The sequence below is a fragment of the Acipenser ruthenus genome, chromosome 30 (genome assembly GCF_902713425.1).
Source record: "Acipenser ruthenus chromosome 30, fAciRut3.2 maternal haplotype, whole genome shotgun sequence".
NCBI classification, from domain to species: Eukaryota; Metazoa; Chordata; class Actinopteri; order Acipenseriformes; family Acipenseridae; genus Acipenser; species Acipenser ruthenus.
The window spans coordinates 14,875,833-14,901,476 of NC_081218.1; the positions used below are offsets into that span (position 1 = coordinate 14,875,833).

The 25,644-nt window shown below is 46.0% G+C and overlaps 2 protein-coding genes and 1 pseudogene across 2 annotated transcripts; 2 read left to right on the top strand and 1 right to left on the bottom strand.

The window, feature by feature from the left end:
• Positions 1-1,096: 1,096 nt before the first annotated feature.
• LOC117428019 (ras association domain-containing protein 8-like) lies at positions 1,097-6,008 on the bottom strand (annotated as a pseudogene).
• Positions 6,009-6,097: 89 nt separating this feature from the next.
• On the top strand, positions 6,098-15,423 carry LOC131702742 (GTPase NRas). The gene is made up of 7 exons (XM_059004705.1): positions 6,098-6,180; positions 7,089-7,357; positions 10,682-10,808; positions 11,063-11,241; positions 11,488-11,647; positions 11,792-11,915; positions 12,202-15,423. Exons 3-6 carry the CDS (start codon positions 10,698-10,700, stop codon positions 11,909-11,911), a joined length of 570 nt encoding a protein of 189 aa, XP_058860688.1. The 5' UTR covers positions 6,098-6,180; positions 7,089-7,357; positions 10,682-10,697; the 3' UTR covers positions 11,912-11,915; positions 12,202-15,423.
• Positions 15,424-15,785: 362 nt separating this feature from the next.
• On the top strand, positions 15,786-25,461 carry LOC131702741 (AMP deaminase 1-like). The gene is made up of 16 exons (XM_059004699.1): positions 15,786-15,895; positions 17,212-17,223; positions 17,633-17,804; positions 18,230-18,383; positions 19,233-19,398; positions 19,563-19,782; positions 20,084-20,213; positions 20,563-20,757; positions 21,272-21,403; positions 21,701-21,864; positions 22,089-22,215; positions 22,403-22,566; positions 23,399-23,519; positions 23,918-24,091; positions 24,660-24,770; positions 25,139-25,461. Exons 1-16 carry the CDS (start codon positions 15,874-15,876, stop codon positions 25,295-25,297), a joined length of 2,223 nt encoding a protein of 740 aa, XP_058860682.1. The 5' UTR covers positions 15,786-15,873; the 3' UTR covers positions 25,298-25,461.
• Positions 25,462-25,644: the final 183 nt, after the last annotated feature.

Sequence of the window (25,644 nt, forward strand, 5' to 3'; positions counted from 1 at the left end):
CGCTAACATGTGGAGTATATCTGTTGTTGGGAGACCGCATGGTTCTTACAGGAACATGAGAGGCTTTCTCCTGTGTACTTTTGTTAATGGTCTTGAATGAAACCCATTAGAATAAAAAGTTTTACGAAAAATTTTGAAACAAAGCTCTGCGTGCCTTTGTGTTTTATTTCTTATCTTTTATAATCAGATTAAGTCTCTTTATAAAGTTTCAGGACTGAAAAAAACGATCTCACTTTCTGCGTTTCGTCAACCAACATAAATGTGCTAACAAATAAAATTTAAGCTAGAATAGAATACCGATGCAAAAAACAGATTTAACACTGACCCATTTTAATGTACCCTGTTGCACAAATAATTTTTATGCTTGGTAACTGAATAAAGTTGAATCACATTTTGTGCATATTTACGCAACAGTAACTTGGTACCCGAGCTGAAAAAGATTGCAGCTTGGGTATTGAAGTCCATACTTTTACAAGCAAGAGCTAGTTAGTATGCATTATTTATACTGAAATGATGCACATGTAAATCAGGAGATGTTTCAAGCTTGGATTAAGAATCTATTTTATTAATAAGATTGAAATAAGAGCTCCATAACAGATGATAGATCTACTCCCACCTTTCACTTTAGAACAGGGTTCAAAGGGGGACTCTTAATCTCATTTTATGGGAGAAGTTCACTAATTGTCAATTAACCCTGCTGTTGACCTCTCCTGTGGCATTTTATTTGTTAAATATATATATATTTTAGATCTGTCTTGCATTTAGAGTAAACTTAATTACTAAAGAGGAACACACGCTCACTCTCGGATAATGAAATAAGTGCTGGCTTTACTTTTAAAGCGGGGTTGTCTGTAATTGAAAACTCAATTCTACCACAGGCCATATTGAATTAGATGGCCAGAAATGGTCTCCTGGACGACTGAATGTCATTCCCCTAGAGACCAGATTAGCCTCCCGGACACACCCTGCTTTAAAAATGAAAAGATGGAAATGTTAAACAGATTTAAATAAGATGAATATCCAAGTTTAGGATTTTATTAATTCTTATATACAGTATAAATGATGACTTTCTACATATAGTAAGAGATAAACAATGTTGTAACAACTGGAAAATGAGAGAATTTATTATTTTGAGTTACAGGTCTAACATGAATCGTACATTTTCCAAAAAAAGAATCCTGGGATCTCCGGCTGCAGCAGAGGATTCAGAAACTTTGAATTCCAGAGTGTCTCCGGTAATCCGAACCTGCAGAGCTCCCTCTAGGTGCTGCTAACTGCGCTTGAAAGCATGCAGAGCTCTCTAGAAGGTTTGCTCTGTGTTCTGTATGGACTCTGCCAGTACTGGGGAACAGTAACCACTGCGAAAGACGCTGGGGCAGTGTCATGAAATCACACGGCTTGTAGCAATTATTTTGACTAGCCTCTGACGCATGCTGTTCCCAAAGTAATTCCTTAGATGCTTTATGGTACAGTGTCGTAACTCCCTCACATTCTAGTAATATACTGGTGTAACTGTAAAGCTGTCCTGCAACGTTGGGGTTTCAGAGGGGTGGAGCGGAGAGCACTTCTGATTCCTCTGGTGTGTTTGTCATGGATCTCTTCCGGGACTCCCGGGGCGAGTTGGGCAGGGAGAGCTGGGATCGTCCTGGGGGAGCAGGGCATGGGGGTCCAGCCCCTATTCCGCAGATGAAGTGCTGCAGGGTAGTTTGCCGGAGCTCACCCGTTAAAGCTTCCAGTTCCTGCTGTTTCTTCTGAAAAGACAAGGCGGGGCACAGAGTCGGGCAGTGCAGGGGACGGGACTTCTATTCACTGCTCTTAAACTGCCGTGCTGTCCGTCTGCTGGACTGCCTCGGAGCAGCCACTGAGGTCGCCAGCCACAGAACAGGAAGACGACAGTTCTTTGGACCACCGCGCCACCCACTCCCTGAGCGGTCCCGGACTGCCACTGGTGTCGCTAAAACGGTACGATACCTTTGGGAAGGGCGCCCCCTGGAGAGAGTGATTGACCTGGAAGTCCTGGTCAGCCTCCTGCAGTGCCTCCTGGGTCAGGGCCAGGGAGTTCTCCATCCGGCTGTCCTCCTTGCAGCTCTGGCTCAGCTCTCCGGTCAGCCTGTCTGCTTGATCCGCCCGAGAGCCGTGCCTCGACTCCCTCTTCTTGTACTCCTCCAGCTTCCCTTTACACTCCTGCACCTTCTCCTTCATCTCCAGGAACTGCTCCTGCAAGTCCTGCTCGTACACCTCCTCCGCCCGCAGCTCATTCTCCCAGAAGTCCACCTCTTCCACGTCCGCTGCCCGCGATTCCACCAGCTGCCCGAGACGGGCGATCTCCTTGGCCAGGCTCTCCTGCTCCTCCAGCGCTCGGATCTGGGCCTCGGTGGCGTCCAGACGGGACTGGAAGGTCTCGAGCTGGGCCTGTTGCCGCCTGATCAGATGGTGAAGCTCCTCTTTTGTTGATTGCCCGGGACTTGACTCCTCCTCCTGGTCGTCTGTGATCCTGGGCAGATTCCCCTCCTTGCTGGAGATCTCTCGGCTGTTCTGTAGGTGGATAATCTGGCCTGCTTCCTCCACGGGCTGGCTGATGATGCTGGATTCTCTCCTCCCAGCATCCCTCCCCTTTCCCCGGACTCGGTGCAGTCTTGTTCTGGTGAAGGACTCAATCCACTCCCTAGCCTCCTCCGCGAAGGTGAGCGATTTGCGCTTGGCTTTCTTCTCTTCGGGTTTTGGGTCTGCGCTCATCCGGACCCTGTCCAGGGCAGGAAGGCTCTGCCTGTGCAGACTCCTGGCTGCTCCGCGAGTGCCGCGGATCTGAGAGCAGTGCCTTGTCTCGAGGGAAGGGCCGTTGTGTTTCAGGATGAGCTGCACCTCGCTAGCCTGCTGGCCGTACTTATTCAGGGACTCCAGCAGCCTCTCGTCCGACATCACGTTGCGTTCAAACTCCTTAAACTTCTCCTTTAGAGTGTAGCGGCCCGCGCGACCTGAGGAATCAACAGACAGGAGAAAATGAGGATGCCACTTACAACGTCACAGCTTCACAGCAAAAAAGCATACTTCCTCTGTACTGTGCGTCATTTAAAGATGCATCTGTCACCACTTCTTGACTCCCTGTGTACAGTATGCATTCCTTACCCATTGCCTGTGCCAGCGCTATCACCACTTCTTGGCAGGTAGTTTTCGCAGTGACTCCACAGATGACCCTCTGAACTCCGTCCACCCAGACTTTGAGCTCCATGGCGTGGAGATGATGAAGGAGGTTTAGATGAGCAACTCGATGCAGTGGAGAACAGCAGTGACTGTTCAGGAATCCAGTTTACTAGAATCAAACCAAATGTTAGGTTATCAGACCCATGCAGTAAATACCCATACAGTATGTGCAATACCAGAACATATAGGATCCGAGCAGTTTTCACTTGAATCGGGGCATCTGCTGAAAGTCAAAAGCTGGATTGTTAGGACAGGAGGAGGGGCGGCCGTTTAGGAGGGTTGCCATGGTATCGCACTGAAACGAGGCAAGAGACAATAGCCTCGTATTTTTGGTGATAACTTTTTGACAGGATCAGCTAAAATAGGTATAAAGCGTGTACACGCTGGCGAGAGAAAAAGATGACGAGGTGCCTTGTGTGGTGGTTTAATTAAAAAAAAACAAAGCTCCCATTAACCAGGCTGGCGGTGTTTCTCTTTCAAATTCCCAAATACCAAAAAAGTTTTATTTTTTATCTCTCAAATAGCCTCATCTAAGATCTCCATGGAGAAGGTAAGCAAACACAGCGGTTTACAATCCTCTGTTGCATGTTGCACAAAACTTACAGTAAACAAAATTATTCTACCAGAAAAACAAACAAACGGGAGAGAGGAGGGCACGGTTAATTGAGGGGAGTATTATCTATATTCTGTTGTGTCGGATCTGTTTGATGTGCTGGGCACAGCTGAGTGCTTTTACACGGGAAATGCTGGAGACAGTCTTGAAATTAAAGTAATCAGTGTTTACTGCAATCGCCGCTTTTTCCGAACAAGGAAAATGACTGGTGCGTAATCAACGCGGATCTGAGGACATTCCTGCCCTATCTCCCAAAGATGAGATTCTGCCGTGGAAATCGCGACGTTACATTTTTTTGGAGTCGATGATAAGCTTTTTCTCCAGCACATAAAAAAAAACATTTTCAAATTAAAATATATATATAATCTGGGTATGCGAAACCAGGCATTACAGTGGCATAAGAACAATTCTAGACTTTAAAAGGAGCCGAAGTTTAAAAGAGTATTTACAGAATCGCTTTCATTTCCAGACTATGATGTATGCTGGTTGATGTACAAGTATTATTATTATTATTATTATTATTATTGATTTCTTAGCAGACGCCCTTATCCAGGGCGACTTACAATTGTTACAAAATATCACATTATTTTTACATACAATTACCCATTTATGCAGTTGGGTTTTTACTGGAGCAATCTAGGTAAAGTACCTTGCTCAAGGGTACAGCAGCAGTGTCCCCACCTGGGATTGAACCCATGACCCTCCGGGTACATTTATTATGTATTCATTAGCAGACTTACAGCGGTTACAAAAAATAGCACTACAAAATCTCACATTACAGATCAGAGCAGTTATTAAATACAGTAAACTCGGCAGTAAGTAAGAGCAAAGTCAAATAAGAGACAATAAATACAATAGATAATAGATGATACAATTATAAAACACGAACTCAGCCGCAGCAAATAACGCACCCATTATTAGTCCCAAATAGAAACACTGTAAGCATATGAATTAAACGGGTAAGGAGTTTCCACAGCGCACCGTGTACCGGTAGCTGACTGACTTACCATGGAAGTTCTTCTGAGTTCAATGAGAGAGATGAGCCGGGTAATGGAGGAAGCGTTCTGTATTAATAGCGCACAGGTCCTTCACACTGGCCGGTCTGTGCAGGCAGTCCCGTGTAGCTCTCTTCACGCTGGCAGTGTGGAGGCGCCCTCACCCCAACCCATATCAGCTCGGCAGGAAATTTGGGAGACACCCATTGGAGATAAACAATCCAGTTTGGGACAGAAATTTAGGGGAGGGGTGACGTCACAGCTCCAGTTTCCCCACAGCATGTTGATCAGGTGGCATTTGAATCGACTGGTTTGATTTCCACCGTTTCGCATTTGATTTTCCGTTCCTTTTACGTCAGTGTATCCGGACGTGTAGGCTATTTTCCACACAATGTGTGATTATGTATGAACTAACATACATTATTTCCAATTGAATTCATACGAAATGAGCATCGGTTTAAATAACATTAGGGTTGCGTTTCAATTGTTCATGGTTTGATTTGAATTTAACAGTAAAACGCGTTTTTTTAAAGGTCTAAAACTCTACTCTCAAACAATTAAATTAAACATGAAATTCTGTTTAAAATGAGATTGGATTATATCGAATTTTTAAACTTTTTAAACGGGTAGATGCACATACAGCTTTTTCAAAGACACCCAGGACGCTCCCTCTCATCGGCCGCTTTTTATAATCGACCGCTTGGTGTGTGCATAGCCTACTTTCACCAGATTATTTACAAAACACAACTGTGTTTCTGTATGGTGAAATGCATTGACGTACATCTTCAAGTAGCATGCTCTTATGTTGTAAATCAAGTGACCGCGATGCACCCAGCCCAGCCTGCCGCTCCCGTGTGAATATGCTGATAATCATCATCACCCTAATCGATAAGTGCACCTCTGGGGTAGACAGCACTACGAGGGAGGCTGCACGTGTGTGTCTACCCCTAATTGCATCCCCGCGAGTACGCTTTGCTCTGTGGGATTCGCGCTACTTCCACGTACAGCCTCCTCCTCTTATCTCGAGTGGGCTTTCTGATGCTCATTTAACAATGAAGCTACAATACAATCGCAGTCTTCAGACCCACCGAAACCCCGCAAGCGCAGGTGGTGGCTGGCGAGACAGTACCCTGGACTGTTTGCGATCGGACTGATTACACACCTTGCGCCGTGACAGAGACCGTGAGAACATAAAAAAAACCGTCCCGATAATTAGCGCGTTCGGAATCTTTAATTAGATGTTAATTGGCCCACCACTTCAGCATGTTGCATGAAACTCTTCCACTGTTTCTCTGGAAACGCAGGACGTGGGCTCTGGTTTCGATTGTTCTTGGTTACAGTATTTTGTGTTAATTTGCATCCAACAAAGAGGTAACCCTTTCTCTGTTTGTTTTCCTGATGGGCAAGTCTCTTAGAACTAAGGGGACAAACTTAGCTCATTATAAACACAATGCATGATTTTTTTTTTTTTATGATGAGAAACAATCTTTGAGTTGACACTTTCATTTCATATGGTGTCCTGTCTTTTTGTTTAATATACAAAAGGAACACCGCCCTTTGATATGACTGCAGTGCCGTGTCTGCTGTGTGTAACTGTAACGCTATCTCCCCAGCGTGGGACGTCCATAACAGGCAGAGATGACGGAGTGCTGCGTTCAGCGGCTCCAGTAAGCGCTGTGTAAACAGATCGCTATCACACAGCAGGAATAACAAACAGGCTGTGGAAACACATTCACCAGCATCACGTCCCACAAAGCTGGAGCAAACAACTGCTGAAAACACAAATTCTATACAGAAAAACAAAAAACCCTGCGCACAACACCGGCAACAAACACGATAGTTAGATGTATCGATCCCCCCCCCCCCCCCCCCCATTATTATTATTATTATTATTATTTGGTTTACTTCCTTTTAAACAACACTTTTTAACGACACAGTCGAGTAAATACTGTTATTGCAATGCTAGTAATGCAAATAAAACAGAGCCTTACAAAACTGCTTATGCAGATTAAGACGAGCAAACCATGTTAAATATTAGCGGGTACGTCACATATGCATTATTGTAAAAACTAAAGCACGCGTGTTAAAAAACGACAAGTCCCAGAATCCTCCCCGTTAAGCCCCCCCGTACGAAGCGAGACATTGACGCCTGACCAATATTCACAATTACTCCTTGCATTTTTACATAGCTTCTAGAAATTATTATTATTGATATTCCATAACCACCAAGAACATTTTAATATTTGTTGAATGCTGCTGTTGTTGTTTTCTCCCCCCAGAGGCGATAGTGGCGGACAGCTATAGCGGAGGGGTCCTAGTTTCCGTGGTGATGCCAGAGTTGGGTGTGGCCAAGGGGAGACAGGAAGTTTCATTCCAGCAAAACTCGTTAGAAAAATACAAATACTTTTATTTACATTAATTCAGTAAAACAGTATGTCAGTTTACTGGTTTAAATATCTAACGCTTAACCGGAATTAGGAGCTCTGTTTTTTTTTTTTTTTTTTTTTGGTTTACAACAGGTGATATTCCAGAACGCGCTGCAAAAAAGGTGAGTAATTTAAGATATTTTACCTTTCGACTCCGTGGTTTAAAAAAAATAAAGTAAATAATTTATATAGCACTAACAATAACACAACAAACAGTATGCCACAGATCTCCAAGTTAGCTGATGTTAACGGTCTCGGATTCTGTGCATTTGTTGCAATAATTTAGCCCACTAATGTTTCAATTAAATATAAAACATTGTCAGCCGTTTTTTGTGTGGGTGCAGAATTTGGGCGAAGCGGTCACAATATCATTCAAAGGCGAATGGTTAGCCGTGCGGGATCAGTTAGTAGTCGTTTAATTAATTTATTTCTGGTAGTTTTCGATACAGGAACAACACCCATTTTACATAATATTGTAACACTACAGAAACCAATCTACTGCGCGACACTGTTTATATAAGCAGTTCGTCTTGCAGGCCAGCGTTTCAGGTCATGGCCGGGCTAAGTCAGTTTGTGTTCTCAGTTTCAGTGTTAGGAGCGAAACCTGCTTTTAATGAACACTTAATGGCAAAGTGAAACTAATTTACTTAATGGCAATGCAAAATACTACTGCTAATAATAATGATAGCCGTCAATTTGTCAAGAAATTTCTCTGCTTCCAGTATAATTACGTTCAGCAATTGAGAATGTTTCTGTTCGTGATGACGCATTATCACAAATAAAACACATGCAGTATCTCCTAAGGTCTTTGTTGGGTTTCCTGTGTTTGATAACTGTGATTTATGTCTTGCAGGAATGGTTGTATAATTCAGTACAAACCCATCCTAATTTAAGTGCATGATTCAGGAGGGAGTTCAGATTTTAATTAATCAATTCAAGTTTGACCCCAGTTTAAGACTGTTTCATACAACATGCAATCATAAGATATTTAAAAAAAAAAAAAAAAAAAATACTTGGTTCTGATGTTAAATGACAGTGTCTTTCATGTTAAAACGAGTAACATTTACCTTTAGAGACTTTTCAAAGCCTCATGCTGCTTACTTTTTGTTAAGCATTGAAAGAATTATTTCATTTCCAATTACAGCTGCTTGGTCAGTTTGTTTTGTAATCTCTCTCTCTCTTTTTCTCTCTCTCTCTCTCTCTCTCTCTCTCTCTCTCTCTGTGCGTTTCCAAAAGAGGGCGCCCTTATTCTGCTTTATTTTTTCCTTCCCACCCACCTGCTGGTTTGTTCGTTGACTCCATTCTAACCCTCAGGCTGTGACGTTGAAAGGACTGCTGTTTTGTGGTGGGATCTGCAATACGTTACCATTGTCAATGAGATGTTGCATCACTCTCAGTACTATTGTTCTGGAGGTAGTGTTAAACAGATAAGCTTGCACAGCATGTCTATGTAGAGATGCTGATATACAGCCCAGGGGGTGCAATGGTTTTGTTTGCAAAGTTGCGCAGCTGCAGCAGCATGCCCAGACAGATACACTCTGCAGCCAGGCTTGGTGTTCAGTGTTTAAAGAAAGGGGCTTGCTACCAGGAGGTTCCAGGTTCAATCCCAGCTCAGCCACTGACTCACTGTGTGTGACCCTGAGCCCAACCAGAACATCACACAGCCATTATTTAATCCCTTGTCTGCAGTTCACTTTTAATATAAATTGCAGTTTATAGCCATGTCATTTTCCCCTCTCGACTCTAACCTCAATCCTGACTTGTACACCTTCATACTTGGAGATCTTGCAAGCAGAGACTGACAGTTGTGCTGAATTGTGTGACTGATCTCCACTGCCTGGGGACCTGAGCAGCCAGCAAATTGCTTTCTGTGTTCCTACACCCCAGGTTAAGAACTACAGACATGGATCATTAATATAGACCTTGTTGTCTCCGACAGTAGCTCCCATCCTCCCCGTGGTGAGTGACGGAGCCCACCTGTGTGTTTGTGTGTGTGTGCTGAGGAGGCTGTGCACTGTATGTGTTCCCACCACTATCACACTCTTCAGGTGACCCCGCTGTACAGGGAGGCGACTCAGACATCCAATCCATGGCAGAGCTGCTGAGTCAGCGGCTGGGCCGGCTGCACTCGGCTCTACAGTTGTTCATATTTGCAATCGGATATTAGCAGTGCGAGAGGGAAGCATGTAGTCTTGGCTTGACAGCTCCGGGCTTTCCCCATCTGATCTGCCCTAACCCTGCTGAAACGTGGGGGAACTTTGACATTCACTGTGGCTCAGTGCAAGCGACTGTGTTTCACACAGCGTGACTTTCCTGAAATAGATTTTAATGTTCTAGAGTGATACAGAGCTGGGCTTCAGCAACAACTGTGAGCCTGCTGTGCTTCACACAGACTGCAGCAAAAAATGCTTGCTCTTTCTGTTCAATTCTGTGCAATTATTTACGTCTCTGTATTGTTTTGCCTTTTAATGCAAGCACTCAACTTGTGACGTTATTGTTTAGATTTTTTTATCTTTAAGCAAGTTAACTGAAATTCTTTTGCTGGTGTGCTTCAGTCCTTAAAGTCATTTCTTCTCCATCAATGGATTGTATAGGTCTCAAATGTGCAGTTTTGAAAGACACACATTTTATAGCAAACCTGTGTTTTCATTTTAAATGCTGAGATCTGGTACTACACTAGCTTAAAGAAATCTCTGTTTGCAAGTCATGCTTTTAGATGGTCTTGCACTACCTGGGTCATTTTTCATCTGTCAATAACCAATCAATGCAGAGAAATGAGAGCTTCCTTAACCTACAGTAACCTCCTGTTTTAAAATGTAACATTCATGCTTGTGTTTCTTGGTAGCTAATTGCAGTGAAAATGATTTATGGAATTATTTGATTAGCTACACAATTACGTTTTAAATTCAAGTAGAAATAGGAGGGCCCCCCCTCCTCTTGGGCATTAGATTTCTTTTTTTTTTTAATGTATATGAATATGAAAAGCTGCAGTTCAGCAATATGAATCACTCTCCGTGCAGAAGCCAAGGTAATTCTGCACAAAGATCGGTTACTTAACTGCTTATCTTCATTTCTCAAGCGACGGTCACGGCATTAACCAAAATCAAACAGGAAAAGAGGATACTTGAGGTCAAGGTAAGAGTCAGCGAGCCACTGAATTAAAAAAAAAAAGCAGCTCCTAAAACCACGGAAGTTGTCATTGATTACTGCATGCCCTCCACTCCCTTGCAGGGCACACAGTAGATGCCAGTGAGTGAATCAGGCTGAGAGGATTATCTCAGTCACGTTGGGCGTCCTTTGCGTGGGTCACATCTTTGCTCAGTTAGCACGCTGTTGTGTCGGAGTTCATGGTGACAGTGAGCCTTCGTACAAGTGTAGGGGCTTCTGTAAGCTGCGGTGTTTGATTCTTATTTGCGCTTGTTTGTTTGTTTGTTTGTTTTCTGTAGGACTCTTCTGTGTGAAATGACAGAGTATAAACTGGTGGTGGTTGGAGCTGGTGGAGTGGGTAAAAGCGCCTTGACAATCCAGCTCATTCAGAACCACTTTGTAGATGAATATGATCCAACCATTGAGGTAGGTGCCTGTGAGATGCTCCGAGTGTGCCAGTCTACAAGTCAAGCCTTAGGACACGTTCTGGTACCTCTCTGTCTGTGCTCCACTTGTAAAAGGCATCAATTATGTGATTATGTGAAGTCAAAAGAAACTTGTTTAGAAACAAACCACACGTAAAAATTCTGACCCTGGTAACCCTCTCTCTGTGCTGTGTGCCCCTGGTAACCCTCTGTGTGTGTGCCCCTGGTAACCCTGTCTCTGTGTGTGTGCCTCAGGACTCATACAGGAAGCAGGTGGTGATTGACGGTGAGACGTGTTTGTTGGACATCCTGGACACAGCTGGACAGGAGGAGTACAGTGCCATGCGGGATCAGTACATGAGGACAGGAGAGGGCTTCCTCTGCGTCTTCGCCATCAACAACAGCAAGTCCTTCGCAGACATCCACCTGTACAGGTGAGTGGGCAGCAGCTGGAAATGGCTTTCAATTCCTTGACTGCAATGAGCTTTGATGCTTCGTCGGACCCCCGCTTCCCTGGACCCAGTTACATTAAATGAACTCTGTGATCTGCACATACGCACAGCTTCAGAGAGACCTTGACGTGTGTCTTTGGCAGCTGAAGACAGAGTAAACGCTTTGAAAGTATGTACGATTGAGGTGTAGTGATGGATGCTAAGACTGGGCACCCTCCCTTCCTGCAGAGAGCAGATCAAGCGCGTGAAGGACGCTGACGATGTCCCGATGGTGCTGGTGGGGAATAAGTGTGACCTGCCGACGCGGACGGTGGACACAAAGCAGGCTCAGGAACTAGCCAGGAGTTACGGGATCGAGTTTGTGGAGACATCGGCAAAGACAAGACAGGTGAGAGCAGCAGGGAGCCTGTCGTTTCAGACAGTCAGTGTATATATATGCATTTTAAGAAGTTATTTCTATGTGTAGTTCTTCTTGCATTGATAAGAGCTGCTTCATTCAGTTGTGTACTGTGCTTCTCCTGGTTGGGTGCAGGGCGTGGAGGACGCGTTCTACACACTGGTGCGGGAGATCCAGCAGTACCGCATGAAGAAGCTGAACAGCAGCGAAGACCTCAAGCAGGGCTGCATGGGGGTGTCCTGCGCCGTGATGTGATCAGGTGAGTACCGGCTGCACAGCGGGACACGCGCGCAAGGCTGCTGTTAACATAAAAAAGAACATAACAATTCCGACTCTTGAGTGGCTGTTTTCCGTACAGATGTAGTGTATGTCCCGCCCCCAAATTATTTGGGGGTGTAGTTCTGTATACCCAGAATATTTTTAAAAGTACATAAACCTACAAAAGAATCTGTGCTGAAACTATATCAAAATGAATCCTATTCTTTAAACAAATGTATACATGAATGAATAAGTAACTGTAAGCCCCTCCTCTTGGTTGTCTCCAGGGCTCGGGTCCTTCTGCCTCGTCCCCTCCTTGCTGGGCCCGCCCTGGGGGGAGTGTGGCTGCTCGCTGGTTTGGACAGAATGCTGTGAAAGTAGAAGACAGACGTCGCCCTTGATGATTTGTTGTTGTTACTGTTGTTTGCTGGAGAGGCAGGGCCTCACGTGGCAGCTGCTCCTGACTTTCCCTTCCCTTTCCTGTGGACCCCAACGGCCTGCCTGCCTGCCTGCCTGCCTGCACTGTGGACTGACCAGACAAGCAAGCCAGACTGGGATAGCAATCGTCAGGGGCTCGGCTTCACTGCCAACCCCCCCCCCCCACCCCTCCACCCCCCTGCCTTCACCATGCAAGTACAGAACTGGAGTGGATTCACTTCTATAGAGTAAATTCACTAGATTCCTTGTGTTTTTTTTTTTTTTTTTTTTACATATAACAGAATTACTCAGTCACACACATGTTTGTTGTGCTTATGAGGACTCTGCATTGACTCCCATATAGTATAGATTACACTATTCTGTACTCCAGTGGGGCCCTATAAATGAGAGCTGGGGCTGAAGTAAATACTCCTGCATTGAAAGTTTTTTTTTTTTTTTTTTTTTAAGTTTGAAATATTTTTTTAAATAGTACAGGGATGTGGTTTATGTCCTCGTAAGGTTCTGTGGGGACTTTTAATTTTTTATTTAGCCGTTCAGCACTATAAACACGCACAGAAACACACACAAAGATTTTCAAGAATCTCATTTTAAAAATCGAACCCATTCAAACGGTGGTACCTGATCTTGGATGTCGTTCTCCCGTTGACAGGAGTACCTGTGCCCTCCAGATTTCTCTTGAGTAACCACTTCCAGTTTGAATGTCTTTACACGAATGCTGTATTATGTTAACCTGCTGATTTTGCTGTGAACCTCCACGACTGGCTCAGACCGCTCTTGATCTGGTGTAGAAATTCGAAAGCTTCTGGAGACACAAGGGGGGGCCCCCTGCGATGCTCCAAACGTTTTTTGAAACCGACCCGTAGCCCTCAAGGGCCGTGTGTTTTTTGTTTTAGTTTTAGCCATTAACCTAATAAGACCTACGTATGTAGTGAAATGAGTGTTTATTATATAAACATTTAAACAGATCAGCCCTCTAAGATGCAACATCTCGATTTGACAGGCTGCCTGTAGGCGGTCTGACTGAATTCTGGAAGGGCGCGACTTATTTTTATATATTATCAGAATAAATATTCAGACAATGGTTAAAACAAAGACCCTGGCTGGAGCCTGGAACCGCTGCTTGGAGAGGTTACAGTAATAATTACGATGAAGGTTTAGGGGGAGAGGACCACCCCTCTTGCAGTCTAAACTCCTCTAGCAACACGAACCCAGCCCAGGCACTGTTCCTCCTCAACCCTGCAGGCACAGAGGCTTGTGTGAAACTCTTTCCATTAGTCCTAGAATACCACTGTTATATCCAGCCCGCTGTCCTGGCTCTGGGGCTGGCAAGCTATTCCGATGTTTTTAGCAGTATGAAGTGAAGATTGAAATTCCTTCCTTACTAATGGCTAATTTATGGGTTGCTGAATGACTGTAACTTAACGCCTGTGAAATCCGACAGGAAAGCATGTGCAGAGGCTGTGTGTAAACCTTACGATAAGCGCGGTTTAATACAGGATCTGATGTGCCTTTTTTGAAGTGATTTCAGGTCGCAGCTGCCTCTGTCTGGAAGAGACTTGGATGGCTTGAGATCTGAGAGGCTGTAAGGACAGAGAACTGCCATCAAGAGCCTTAACACGTCAACCTTTGACGAGTAATTTACACTTTGAAAAAACTGTAGCCTCTAGGTGCCTTTATTGTACCATAAGCGTCCTGGCACTGCAGGGTGACGTCATTGATTCTCGTAGTTAGTGTTCGCATTGCACGCAGTGCTGTTAGAATGGGCACCGAAAACAGGGAGCGACTAATCTTGTTCTAAAGAAGCTTCTATGCCAAGTGAGTTTTGTGTTTTAGATTCATTTTATCTTTCTCTGAGCAGCCACTACACTGGAACTTGTTTTATTTCATCATGTGTGTCTGTGCATTTCAAGGTTTTGCACATTTAAAAAGAAAAAACAGGGCATTATGTTAATTTTGGAAATATTTATGAACCAATAAGAAAGCTACTGGTTGAAACATTTCACCCAATACCAAGGTGCAGGGGTAAGCTCCTTCCATCATTCACTGGCCAATGAAAAAACGCTTGGATCATCTTCCACACAGTTGTCTGGCTGTTGAGAATGGCTAGTGCGTGTGTGTAGGGGAGTGGGAAAGGGGATGTTGAAACCCTTAGCCAATGGGGGGGAGAAAAAAGGGATTTTATTCACTGGAAAAATAAATCAATACCTGAATTTGAACTTTCTTTTCCCCTGTAGTGGATAGAACTGGTCATTTGAATGCCTGTTTAAATGCAGAACAAGCTGTATGCTTGTGAGACTTACCTACAGATACAGAAGCCAAGGGAGCAGTAATATTTAAACTTGCACAGATCTGTGTTCTTTCAGCCGGATCGCTTTGCAGTTTTGTAAATGCTTTTGAGTTGTGGTGGCCAGACCCTGACAGTACAAACACCTCTGCAGACGTGACCTCGCACTGCAGCCGCTGTTTCTGTTGTTAATTGAACCACAGTAACCAAATACCACTGCTCTTTTAGGGTTGCGTCTAGTTGTATGTCTTTTTTTAGTTTTGTATAGACTTCACACTTTAAATAAACACCTTTTTACATAACGACCAAGTATTTGTCTCGTATCTACACTCCTGAACTCGAGGCCCGTTTCAAAACCCTTCACACGAGTTTCAAGGGTTTCTGTGTACTGCATTGTGTTAAAACGCCTGCTGAAATTCAAGGGTCTCTTTTTGCAAGGGCTACAGTCTGAAAACTTCCTGCCACTGTAAATTGTGATAAAACTTGAGCTTGTTAATTATGATGAACTGAAATGCTTTTATATGTGTGTACAATGCAAAGTTAACCCTTTTTTTTGTTAGTGAAATTATTTTCTGTATGATTTTCTTTTTAAATAATTAGAGTATTGAGGCAGGTACCCTGTAATGTTGGTTTTCACAGGGGTGATCAAACTAGATTACTCAAACAGGTTCTCTTCTGAATGAAAGAAATACAGTGAAATAACTGAAGCTTTGGCCCCTTTTTCAACCGGGAATAGCGATTCACAATCGTCTTTGAAAAAGGGTAAAAAATAAAAAATTTGAACTTCTGTGTGAGATTGTGATTTATTAAGAATACACAAGTCAATGTGTTTGTCAAATGGCTTATTAAATTAAATGTGAAGAGAAAGGACATTTTAACTTTGGAAAGCAATCACACACACAAATGATGCACTGGAGTGAATTAGTTTGTCTGTCATCTTTTTTTTTTTTTTTTTGGCCAGTAGCTCCATCCCAGATACAGAGTCGAAGGCATGGTTTGCTCTCGGCCCCCGCTCTCTGCCTCTCCCAGGAACGAGCGACACTGTACTTAAAATAGCGCTGGGCACATACCTGCTCTTTCCTTTTGGAGCCCGGCGCTCTCGGGTTACACTGCCGAGGATGTTTAATATATTGCAATTAGCGCAGAGCCGGCTCAGTGCTAGGCTGTGTGTGAGGGATCGCACTTCGTCAGCCCGCTGGGGAAAACTATCAAGAAGTCTCAAGAGGTCACTGCCAGGATGCCTAAAGTCAAAGCTGCAGGTGAGTGGAAAATGACTGCTTCTCTTCTCATGGGGGATTGAACCTGAGAGATGGACAGACAGGTCCTTCTGCCCTCTGTGCAGCTCATACAGGGCACTGCTGCCGCTGCTGCTGCTGAAGAGTGCAGTGGCACAGCCAGGGCCACAGATGAGACTCCCGTGGCATAGCAGTTTAAGCTATTGCAGGCTGTACTGTGATCTAATTAGCTGTCAAAGCCTGTGGCCTTTGTTGTTTAGGCTGTATTCACATTCAAGTTTAATGTTGATTGTTGGATTAGACTTGCACAGTTTTAACAGTGTCTGGTTAACAGGCTTCCCACAAGATTTCAGCTGGCTATCTTAAATGTCCTCACACACCTTTTAGCTAGGCTAACTGGATAAGACACGGTTTAGCTATGCAAATACAAATACAAATATGCATGCAGTTCACTATATATTCTGAAGAGCAAGACTACATTTAAAAAAAAAAAAAAGCTCTACCATTGTGTTTTTGTTAGCTGCTTCGTTTTGTCATCATATTTTGCTTTTGCGATCTAGGGTAGTTACCAAAGATGTAAATAGAACCCTGTGTGCTTATTAAACTTTGTGTATTTTCAATTTTTTAAAATGCTTCTTTTAATTTTTCTGAACATTTTTAAGAGTCGTTATCAGACAAATGTTTTGGAACAGGAAAACACCCCAAAGTCTTTTTTTAAATAGGTGGATACCAAATATAATGTAATTCCCCCGAAACAGTTACTAAATTACGCAAGAGTCTGAGGATCTGTTTAGCCTCGCAAGCACACACAGTCTCTTTGGGAGAGATTGATATGTCAGTTTGCAGCCCTTAAGTCTTGCCAGCTTAGAAATCGCAGTATGTCATGCTGCTGGGAATCCCTACATGATACACAACACGTCTTGTGTAAAACCATCAGAACCCCACCCCTCGCCTGCTCTCCATTAGCACCATGGCAACAGAATACAATGGAACATTAATATTGGAACGCAGAAGACCACGGCACTTCTCGAAGGAGAATTTTATGGACGTAACAACACACTTCCTACCATGCCCTGCCATTGGTAATTTTCAGCATGTCACTCCCTTTCTAGAGGGTAGAAGAAGGTTTATTTTATTAGTGCACTGGTGGAAGCCGTGGGATAGCGCTCAGCACAGTTCATTACAGTATGTATTATTTTACAAGAAATGGCCTGTGACTAACTCATTTTCTCAAGTGATTTTCTAAAGGGGACTCAGGCATGCCTGTCTCTGCTGTAACATCCTGTTCTCTCTTGTCTCCCTGCTCCGGGTGTATTTCTCTCTGCCGGATCACCAAGCAGCCGCAGGACCGAGTAAGTATGGCGGCGCTGTCTGACTGGGGCTCTGTCTGCCTAGGGAGTTCATGACTGGCCCCTGTTTTCTGCGATCCCTGTATCTGATTTGGCCGCACGCATACATGTTCTATGTGTTTATTCTGGGATCGTTGGTCAAACTGTATGTTCCTTTAGCTAATAATGGTTAGCACTCTTTGCAACAAAGACTAGAGTTACCCTACAGTAAATTATCTTCTAAAATCTATGGCCCACCACATCATAATAAAGAGGACAGAGGATACCCACCCCCAAATTCACTCACAAACCTTTATGATCACAGAGGCCCCTATTGCCTCTAACCGCAAACACACACACACACACACACACACACGTCTCTGCGCCTCTGCTGTCCCGTGTCAAGCCTGTGTGTTGCGGCTCGCTGTTACAGAGACCGACGCCAAGATGGTGGCCTTCGCGGAGAAGGTGTTTGCATCGGTAGTTGGAGATGAGGAAACCCGGGAGGAGATCTCCATCTTCGACGTGTCTGAGGACTGTCCCATCATCCACCACGCGAGGAGTGACCAGCTACTGCTGGAGACGAAAGAGAGCACGGAGAAGAGGTGAGGAGAGCGGGGTGCTGAAGGTGCCTGGCAGGTCACTATGAAGGGTCAGACTGTATGTTTGAAATAGGGTTATGAAGGTCCGATACAACAAGCCACTGGTCAAGGTTGTGTACGTGGCTTAGTGACCAATACAAGGTTGAAAGTACATGGGGCGATAGTGATGGGAACATAGCAACTGTTTTATAGCCAATCAATGCTCAACACTTATATAAATGTAACCAATTAGCTTTGTAATAAGAACCTCACCTTTAGGAGCTAAATACACTGAACTTAGATGCATCTCGGGCTATTTGGGAAACTGAAGGGGTGCAGTGCGCAGGCAGGGGCTGAAGGGGTGCAGTGCGCAGGCAGGGGATGAAGGGGTGCAGTGCGCAGGCAGGGGATGAAGGGGTGCTGTGCAATGACCACCTCTTGTCTTGCAGGAAGAAGCGCGCGTACCAGGCCCAAACCATGGCGGTTGCCATGAGTGAGAAGCAAAGCCTGATCTCCATCCAGGAGAGTGAAGTCGGCGTACCCACCTACCAGGATGTGCCGGCGTTCCAGCGCGTTGCCATCCTCGGAGACTACGCCTCAGGGGTGCGCATCCCAGCCTGCCGGCCGCCAGCTTCATCCTTTAAATAGGGTTCTGGAACCAAGCAAAGCCAGGATTAGATGCATCATCCATAGCTATTAAACACAAGCTACAACTCAAGCCAGAAACTTAATACATACAATGACAAACGCTTGACTAGCAGTTATTATTTTTTTTTTTTTTGAGGAAGCATTCTAGTTGAAACGCTTGTGTCAAGATTAGACACAGAAAGTTTATATGGGACTGACATCGTCATTATTCTTCTTATTAACAAGGGATTACTGTACACTACAAACTAAATAAGCACCAGTGCTTTAGATAGCTTTGTTAAGACACACTCATAAAACTAGAAATGGCAGCAAGCGGTTGCATTTCAACACTGATTAATGAATGAATGAATTCTAGAATGAAATCCATACGTATTCATCTTCAGGGTAGTCCTGTGAAGCCCCTTCCTGCTTCACTGGACTGTAGCCCCTGCTTCTCTCTCCTCCGCTGGGATCCAGAGAGGCCGATTAATCTCCTACTGTCCCAGCCTGCTGACTCTGCTGTTAGTGATACGAGAAGAGTGGGGTTTGAAATCTTCACTCTAAACATAGCCTTGCCACCTTTTACCACAACCTCATGAGAATAGCAGGACACAGGATCTTGCCAACACATTATTGTGCAGCAGGCGCTGCGTGTCGACAGCAATACAAAAGGAAACTTGATTCACTACAAGGTGGTGAACCTTTAACTTAACCAGCTTGTGGATCTGGCTTGTGTTTCACACGTCTACTGAACTCAAAGGTTGGGTGGGTTTATAGAGTTTATATAGGGTCGTCCTGATCTTTTTATCTTTTATAATTCCCTAGATGACCGTGGAGGACTTTGAGCTGGTGTGTAACGGACTGTACCGTGCGCTGACTATCCGTGAGAAGTACATGAGACTGTCCTATCAGCGCTTCCCCTCCACAGCCTCCAAATACCTGCGTGCCATCGAGGGGGAGACCTGGAAGAGTGAGGACCAGGTGCAGCCAGGTAACCCTCAGCACTGCTGCTGCTAACCCCTGGGCTGCATCCAAGGACTTCTCCGTTGCGCCATTGCTAGTCTTGCTGGTGGTTCTGCTTGCTAGGTTTTCTTCAGGGTAATATAACAAGACAAAGCCTCTTGAATTCGCTTCTCTATGCTCCTTGTCTGCCAGTGTTCACCTCTCCACCGAAGCCAGGCGAGAACCCTCTTTCGCTTGATGGTCTACCTGAGAACCTTGGCTACCACGCCCGCATGAAGGACGGAGTGATCTATGTCTACCCCAGCAAGGAAGCAGCAGGCAAGAACCAGCCTAAAGACCTGTCCTACCCCGACTACGAGACCTTCATCGACGACATGAACTTCCTCATCGCTCTCATCGCACAGGGACCCACGTGAGTACCCCCCGGCCTCCTTCATCTGCTGTGCCCTGCAAATAGGGCAGGCTAGAGGCACGGCTTTCTCTCACGCCCCCTAGGGGAAGGAGGTCGCCTCGAGGCACGGAAACTGATGTGTTCCCTGACAGCTCCAAGGGGAAGGGCGGTCCCTCCGGTCCAGGGCAGGCTTGAGGTATGGAGACTGAGCTGAGCAGTGCTAATGTGCATAAAGCAAGGCACCCTTGCCGCTGCTGCGGAGCTTGTGAAAGGCGCTGGACTGACCGTCTTCATTTCCTTTCTGTCTATTTCTCCCACTCAGTAAGACCTACACCCACCACCGGCTGAAGTTTCTGCAGTCCAAGTTCAACGTGCATGAGATGCTGAACGAGACGGAAGAGATGAAGGAGGTGAAAAACAACCCTCACAGAGACTTTTACAACTGCAGGAAGGTACGAGAGGCTGGAGAGAGAGAGAGACCGCACAGAGGGGCAAGGCTCTCAACTGACACCTTGGGCTCCATTGCTCTAAACAGAAAGGGATATAAACACTGACACTGTTTAATTAATAATGCACATCTCTTTTAGCTTATTTCTGTCTGTAGAAATACCCAACGTTTAGATCAATTGACTAGAGCCCTTGTTTTTAAAATGACATTTTTGTACATATTTAAGAAGAGTGTAACCTCACAAGCATTGTGTTTTAAACACGTGGATCAGCTAAAAACAGAAACCCTACGTGTTTGTCACGGTTGGCAGTGCAGCGTTGATGCAGACACAGCTCTCGCTCTGTGGTTTCCAGGTGGACACTCACATCCACGCAGCAGCCTGCATGAACCAGAAACACCTGCTGCGCTTCATCAAGAAGTCGTACCGAGTGGACGCGGACCGGGTCGTGCACGACGCCAAGGGCAGCAAGATGACTCTGAAGGAGCTCTTCGCATCTCTCAAGCTGCACCCCTACGATCTCACTGTGGACTCGCTCGACGTCCACGCCGTGAGTATCCCAGCACGGAGCAAACCACTGCGCCGACTCGCTTCCGGGGGGCGAGTTTCACAATGCCGCTCTTAGAAACCCCAACACCTGATCTCAGACCTCTCTTGCAATTCGAAGTAGTTCAGGGATGGTTTTAAGGTGATACACAGATCCCAGCAGATTACGAAGGAAGACTTTGATTCCCCAAGACATGATCTGCACCATCCCATTGCAAGGAGTGGGTATCTCGGCAGGCTAATTCACTCAACCCAGGATCAATCACAGCTGGATTTATTTTAGAGCATTTTACAGCACTGTAGAATGCCCCTGAAATGCATCAACCACCTCTCTGTGGATCTCCCTGGATTACCCCTGATCCCAGATTCCCTGGTCCTGTAAAACTACTAAAAATAAAATTCCACACCTTAGCCTCTCATGCCTTCCACCTCTGAAATCCTTGGGTCAGCTCAGTGAGTTTGGTGCTTTAGTTTAATCACAAAACCGCCACCGACCTCCTTTCTGTCCAACTTCACAGGGCAGGCAGACCTTCCAGCGCTTCGACAAATTCAACGCCAAGTACAACCCAGTGGGGGCGAGCGAGCTGCGCGATTTGTACATGAAGACAGAGAACTACATCGACGGGGAGTACTTCGCCACCATCATCAAGGTGACTGCAAAAAACAGCACTGCCCAGCACGAGGCTGTGTGTCTTCATCACTGCGTCAATCTAACCTTAACCCTAACACAAGCCATGTGACTGTATCACTGCATCGGTCATGCCTGGGAGTTAGAATGTGCAGTAACCAGTAAGCTAGTTCTAGGAAATCTCACCGTTGGCTTCGTAGGTCTCGCATTTTTCCTATAAGAAATCTCATTGGTTGTACATTAGGAGTGTGACAGTGTGTGCCGTTTGCACTCATTTTAATATTGATACTGACCAGTTCTCTGCCCCCCTCCCCGACAGGAAGTGGGCTCCGACCTGGAGGATTCCAGGTACCAGTATGCGGAGCCCCGCCTGTCCATCTACGGGCGCTCTCCCAAGGAGTGGACCAACTTGGCCAACTGGTTCACCAAGCACCAGGTCTACTCTCCTAACCTGAAGTGGATGATCCAGGTCCCCAGAATCTAGTACGTCTCTTTCTAAAAACGCACTTGTTTCTTTCCCTCAGTGTCCAACACAAGGGAATCAGAGATGCAACTCTGACTCCCCCCTGCGTTGTCTTTGCATGCTGAATGATAAAAAGGGGGGCATCTGTAATTGGGTAATACTAGCGGTTTTATCGTCTCACCTGGATTAGGGTAACAATTTGTTTATTCTACTTATTTGCTTATTAATTTATTCATTTTTTTAGTGACATTTTCAGATCCAAGGACTTTGTCCCACATTTTGGGAAAATGCTGGAGAACATTTTCCTGCCTGCTTTCGAAGCCACTATCAACCCCCAGAGCAACAAGGAGCTGAGCGTGCTGCTGAAACACGTGAGTGAGGGCGAGCCAGCCAGGAGCAGGCAGTCTGCATCTTATCTCTGCAGACATACCGTAGGGGAAACTTTGCTAAGGGCGAGGGAAGCGTGGGAGTGTTGGAGCGGGGAGGGGAATTTGAATCCCAACACGTGCAAAGACAGGAGTAGGGATGGTGACGAGGCCCCTCTTTCCTGGCCCCCAGGTGACAGGGTTCGACAGCGTGGACGACGAGTCCAAACACAGCGGCCACATGTTCTGCACCAAGAGCCCCAAGCCCGAGGAGTGGACCGCTGAGAAGAACCCGTCCTACACCTACTACATCTACTACATGTACGCCAACATCATGGTGCTGAACCAGCTGCGCAAGTGAGTGATTCACTGACGGGCTTGCATTGCAAGGGTCTGTGAAAGAAGGGGGACTGAACAGCAACCTCTCCGGAGAAAATGGCAATAAAATCACCATTAATAATGCCAAATAGAAATTGCTGGATGCGTGTATTATGCATTATAAGGAGCACTGCTGTTTTGGGTCTTTTGCATGCACAGAGACGAAATTTGAAATGCCCAATTATTTTTAGGCTCAGCTCACCGCTACCACCTCTGCGCTGACTCGGGAGGGGCGAAGATGAACACAGGCTGTCCTCCGAAGCGTGTGCCGTCAGCCGCCCGCTTCTTTACACTCAGCAGACTCACCGTGCAGCCGCCTCAGAGCTACAGCGTCGGAGGACAACGCAGCTCTGGGCAGCTTACAGGCATGCCCGCAGGCGCCCGGCCAGACTACAGGGGTCGCTGGTGCGCGGTGAGCCGAGGACACACTGGCCGACCTAACCCTCCCTCCCCCCGGACGACGCTCGGCGAATTGAGCACCGCCCCCTGGAGCTCCCGTCCACGGTCAGCTGTGGAATAGCCTGGACTCGAACCGGCGACGTCCAGGCTATAGAGCGCATCCTGCACTCTAGCGAGTGCTTTTACTGGATGCGCCACTCGGGAGCAATATCATGGGTTTTTAACTTGACAGCTGTGCAGTATGTTCTAGAAACGGGGTGGCATTCGTACACTGGATATTTTGACAAATGTTAAACAGTGATTGGTTGATTTGTTAACGTGGTATATAATAACTCCATTGCCTCTTGTGTGCGTGTCTCTCTGTGTGTGTGTGTCTCTCTCTCTGTGTCTCTCTCTGTGTGCATGCGCGCAGGGAGCGCGGGATGAACACTTTCCAGTTCCGTCCTCACTGTGGAGAGGCGGGGGCCGTCACTCACCTACTCGCCGCCTTCATGACGGCCGACAACATCTCTCACGGGCTCAACCTCAAGAAGGTCAGTCTGGGGTCAGTGGCACTACCGCGCACTGTCCACTCGTATTCACTCTGAAGACCAGTCCCAGCTAGGCACTGACGCCTAATTACAGAAATCCTATCTGCTGAGCGCTTCCATGTGATTTACAGGTTTCCCCTGTGCACTTTGGAAAGAATGACGATGTAGCATTTTGTATTTTAAAACATATCTTGTGCTACAGTTAAAGAAATGTAATGCATTGATTTTTTTTTTGCGTTTCTAAATTCGTCTGCATTGAGTGTTTTTCTGGACATACTAAGTTCCAGTCTGAGGCAGATGACAGTAGCGCTGCACCCTCATTTGGTCTGTGCCCTGCAGTGTAAGGTGATGTAATGCAGCCTCAGATTGATGTGTTTGTGCCGCTGGGTGTGCTTTTACAGAGCCCGGTGCTGCAGTACCTGTACTTCCTGGCACAGATCCCCATCGCCATGTCTCCTCTCAGCAACAACAGCCTCTTTCTGGAGTACGCCAAGAACCCCCTGCGGGAGTTTCACCAGAAGGGTCTGGTCATCTCCCTCTCCACCGATGACCCCATGCAGTTCCACTACACCAAGGTGAGGCATGGCGGAGCGCTGGCTTACTAGAGCACGGGGATCGGGGTCCCTTCCACTCCTGGTCTTCATTCCAACCCTGTTCTGAATTGTTAAATGAACCAATCAGACCTCCATCCAGACCCCGCAGTAGTGAATGATGTCATGTTACCTGTTAAACCTGGAGTGGAATGGCCCACCAAGGCCAGGACTGGATAATCCTGGCATAGAGGAGTAGAGCATGGTGGGGGGGTGGGGGGGTGGGATCAGAAACTAGAGAAATCGACCAATCATTTGTCTGCTTGGCTTGAGGTTCTCATAGTTTTGCTGAATAGGAATGGAGCAGTGCAGGGTGATAGAACTGTGAATCTTTAACTTAGAAATTGTACAGCTGCATATTAACTCACTAACTAAATTCCTAAAAAAATGAAGAACGCTGGTCAGCCATCATGGAGATGCTTGGAAGACAGGGCAGCATCACCGTTCAGGACTCCAGCATTGGAGGCATCGGGGTTAAGTGTGAAGGTGTTTTAAAGGAGTGAATGACAGACCGCAGCCCCTCAGTAACAGAGCGTGTGTGTGTTTGTTCCAGGAGCCCCTCATGGAGGAGTACGCTATCGCCGCCCAGGTGTTCAAGCTGTCTACCTGCGACATGTGTGAGATCTCCAAGAACAGCGTGCTGCAGAGCGGACTCTCCATGGAGGTGAGTTCCTTCACAGCCGTTCCTCCTGCGCGCTCCACGGAACGAAATAAACAGGGACCACCCGTATGGAACTGATCCAGTTTTGCACAATTACACGGTTTAGGAAACGCACTTGGTTATTAATCCCTTTGAAGGAAATCTGTCGGTGGAAGTAGATTACAGCGGGAATCTTTGGCAAGGCACGGCGCAGATCCTGTCGTGGTGCTATCAGGGTAAGGTAACAGAATGCATGATTCTAGATTCATTAGTGCCGTCGGAGCACTGCTGCCACGGAAGAAAGACACGGGTGCAGACAGTAGAATGATAGCGAGGGGAGTGAAACGGGTCCCGGGGCCTCGCTCACAGGGCTGGATCTCTTCTTTCCCCAGGAGAAGACACATTTCCTGGGGCCGAACTTCCTGAAGGAGGGTCCCGAGGGGAATGACATCCGCAAGACCAACGTGGCTCAGATCCGCATGGCCTACCGCTACGAGACCATCTGCTACGAATTCAACCTCATCAAGGAGGAGCTCAAATCATCCGACTGAACCAGCAGCCCGGAAGAGATCCCCTTTACCCTTCACCAGCTTCAGCCTTAAAACTCTGAAAACTCAATAAAGGATCGTCAATTAATATTGCACCTGCACACGCATCATACCCATGTGCATGCACAGATGGATTCAAATAAAGTGCCTCCTTTTCATCAAACAAATCGGGCTTGTTGTGATATTTTATTCTAAGATGCGAATAATTTGCTTCTCTCCACCTGGGCACATTTGTATGTATGTATTTTTTTTTTTAAATTACTGATTGGTCAGCAACTGAAATCTGCCTAGCAACACAATGCACTGGCTGAAATCCACCAATGAGAAGAAGACTAGCACGCTGTGACAGG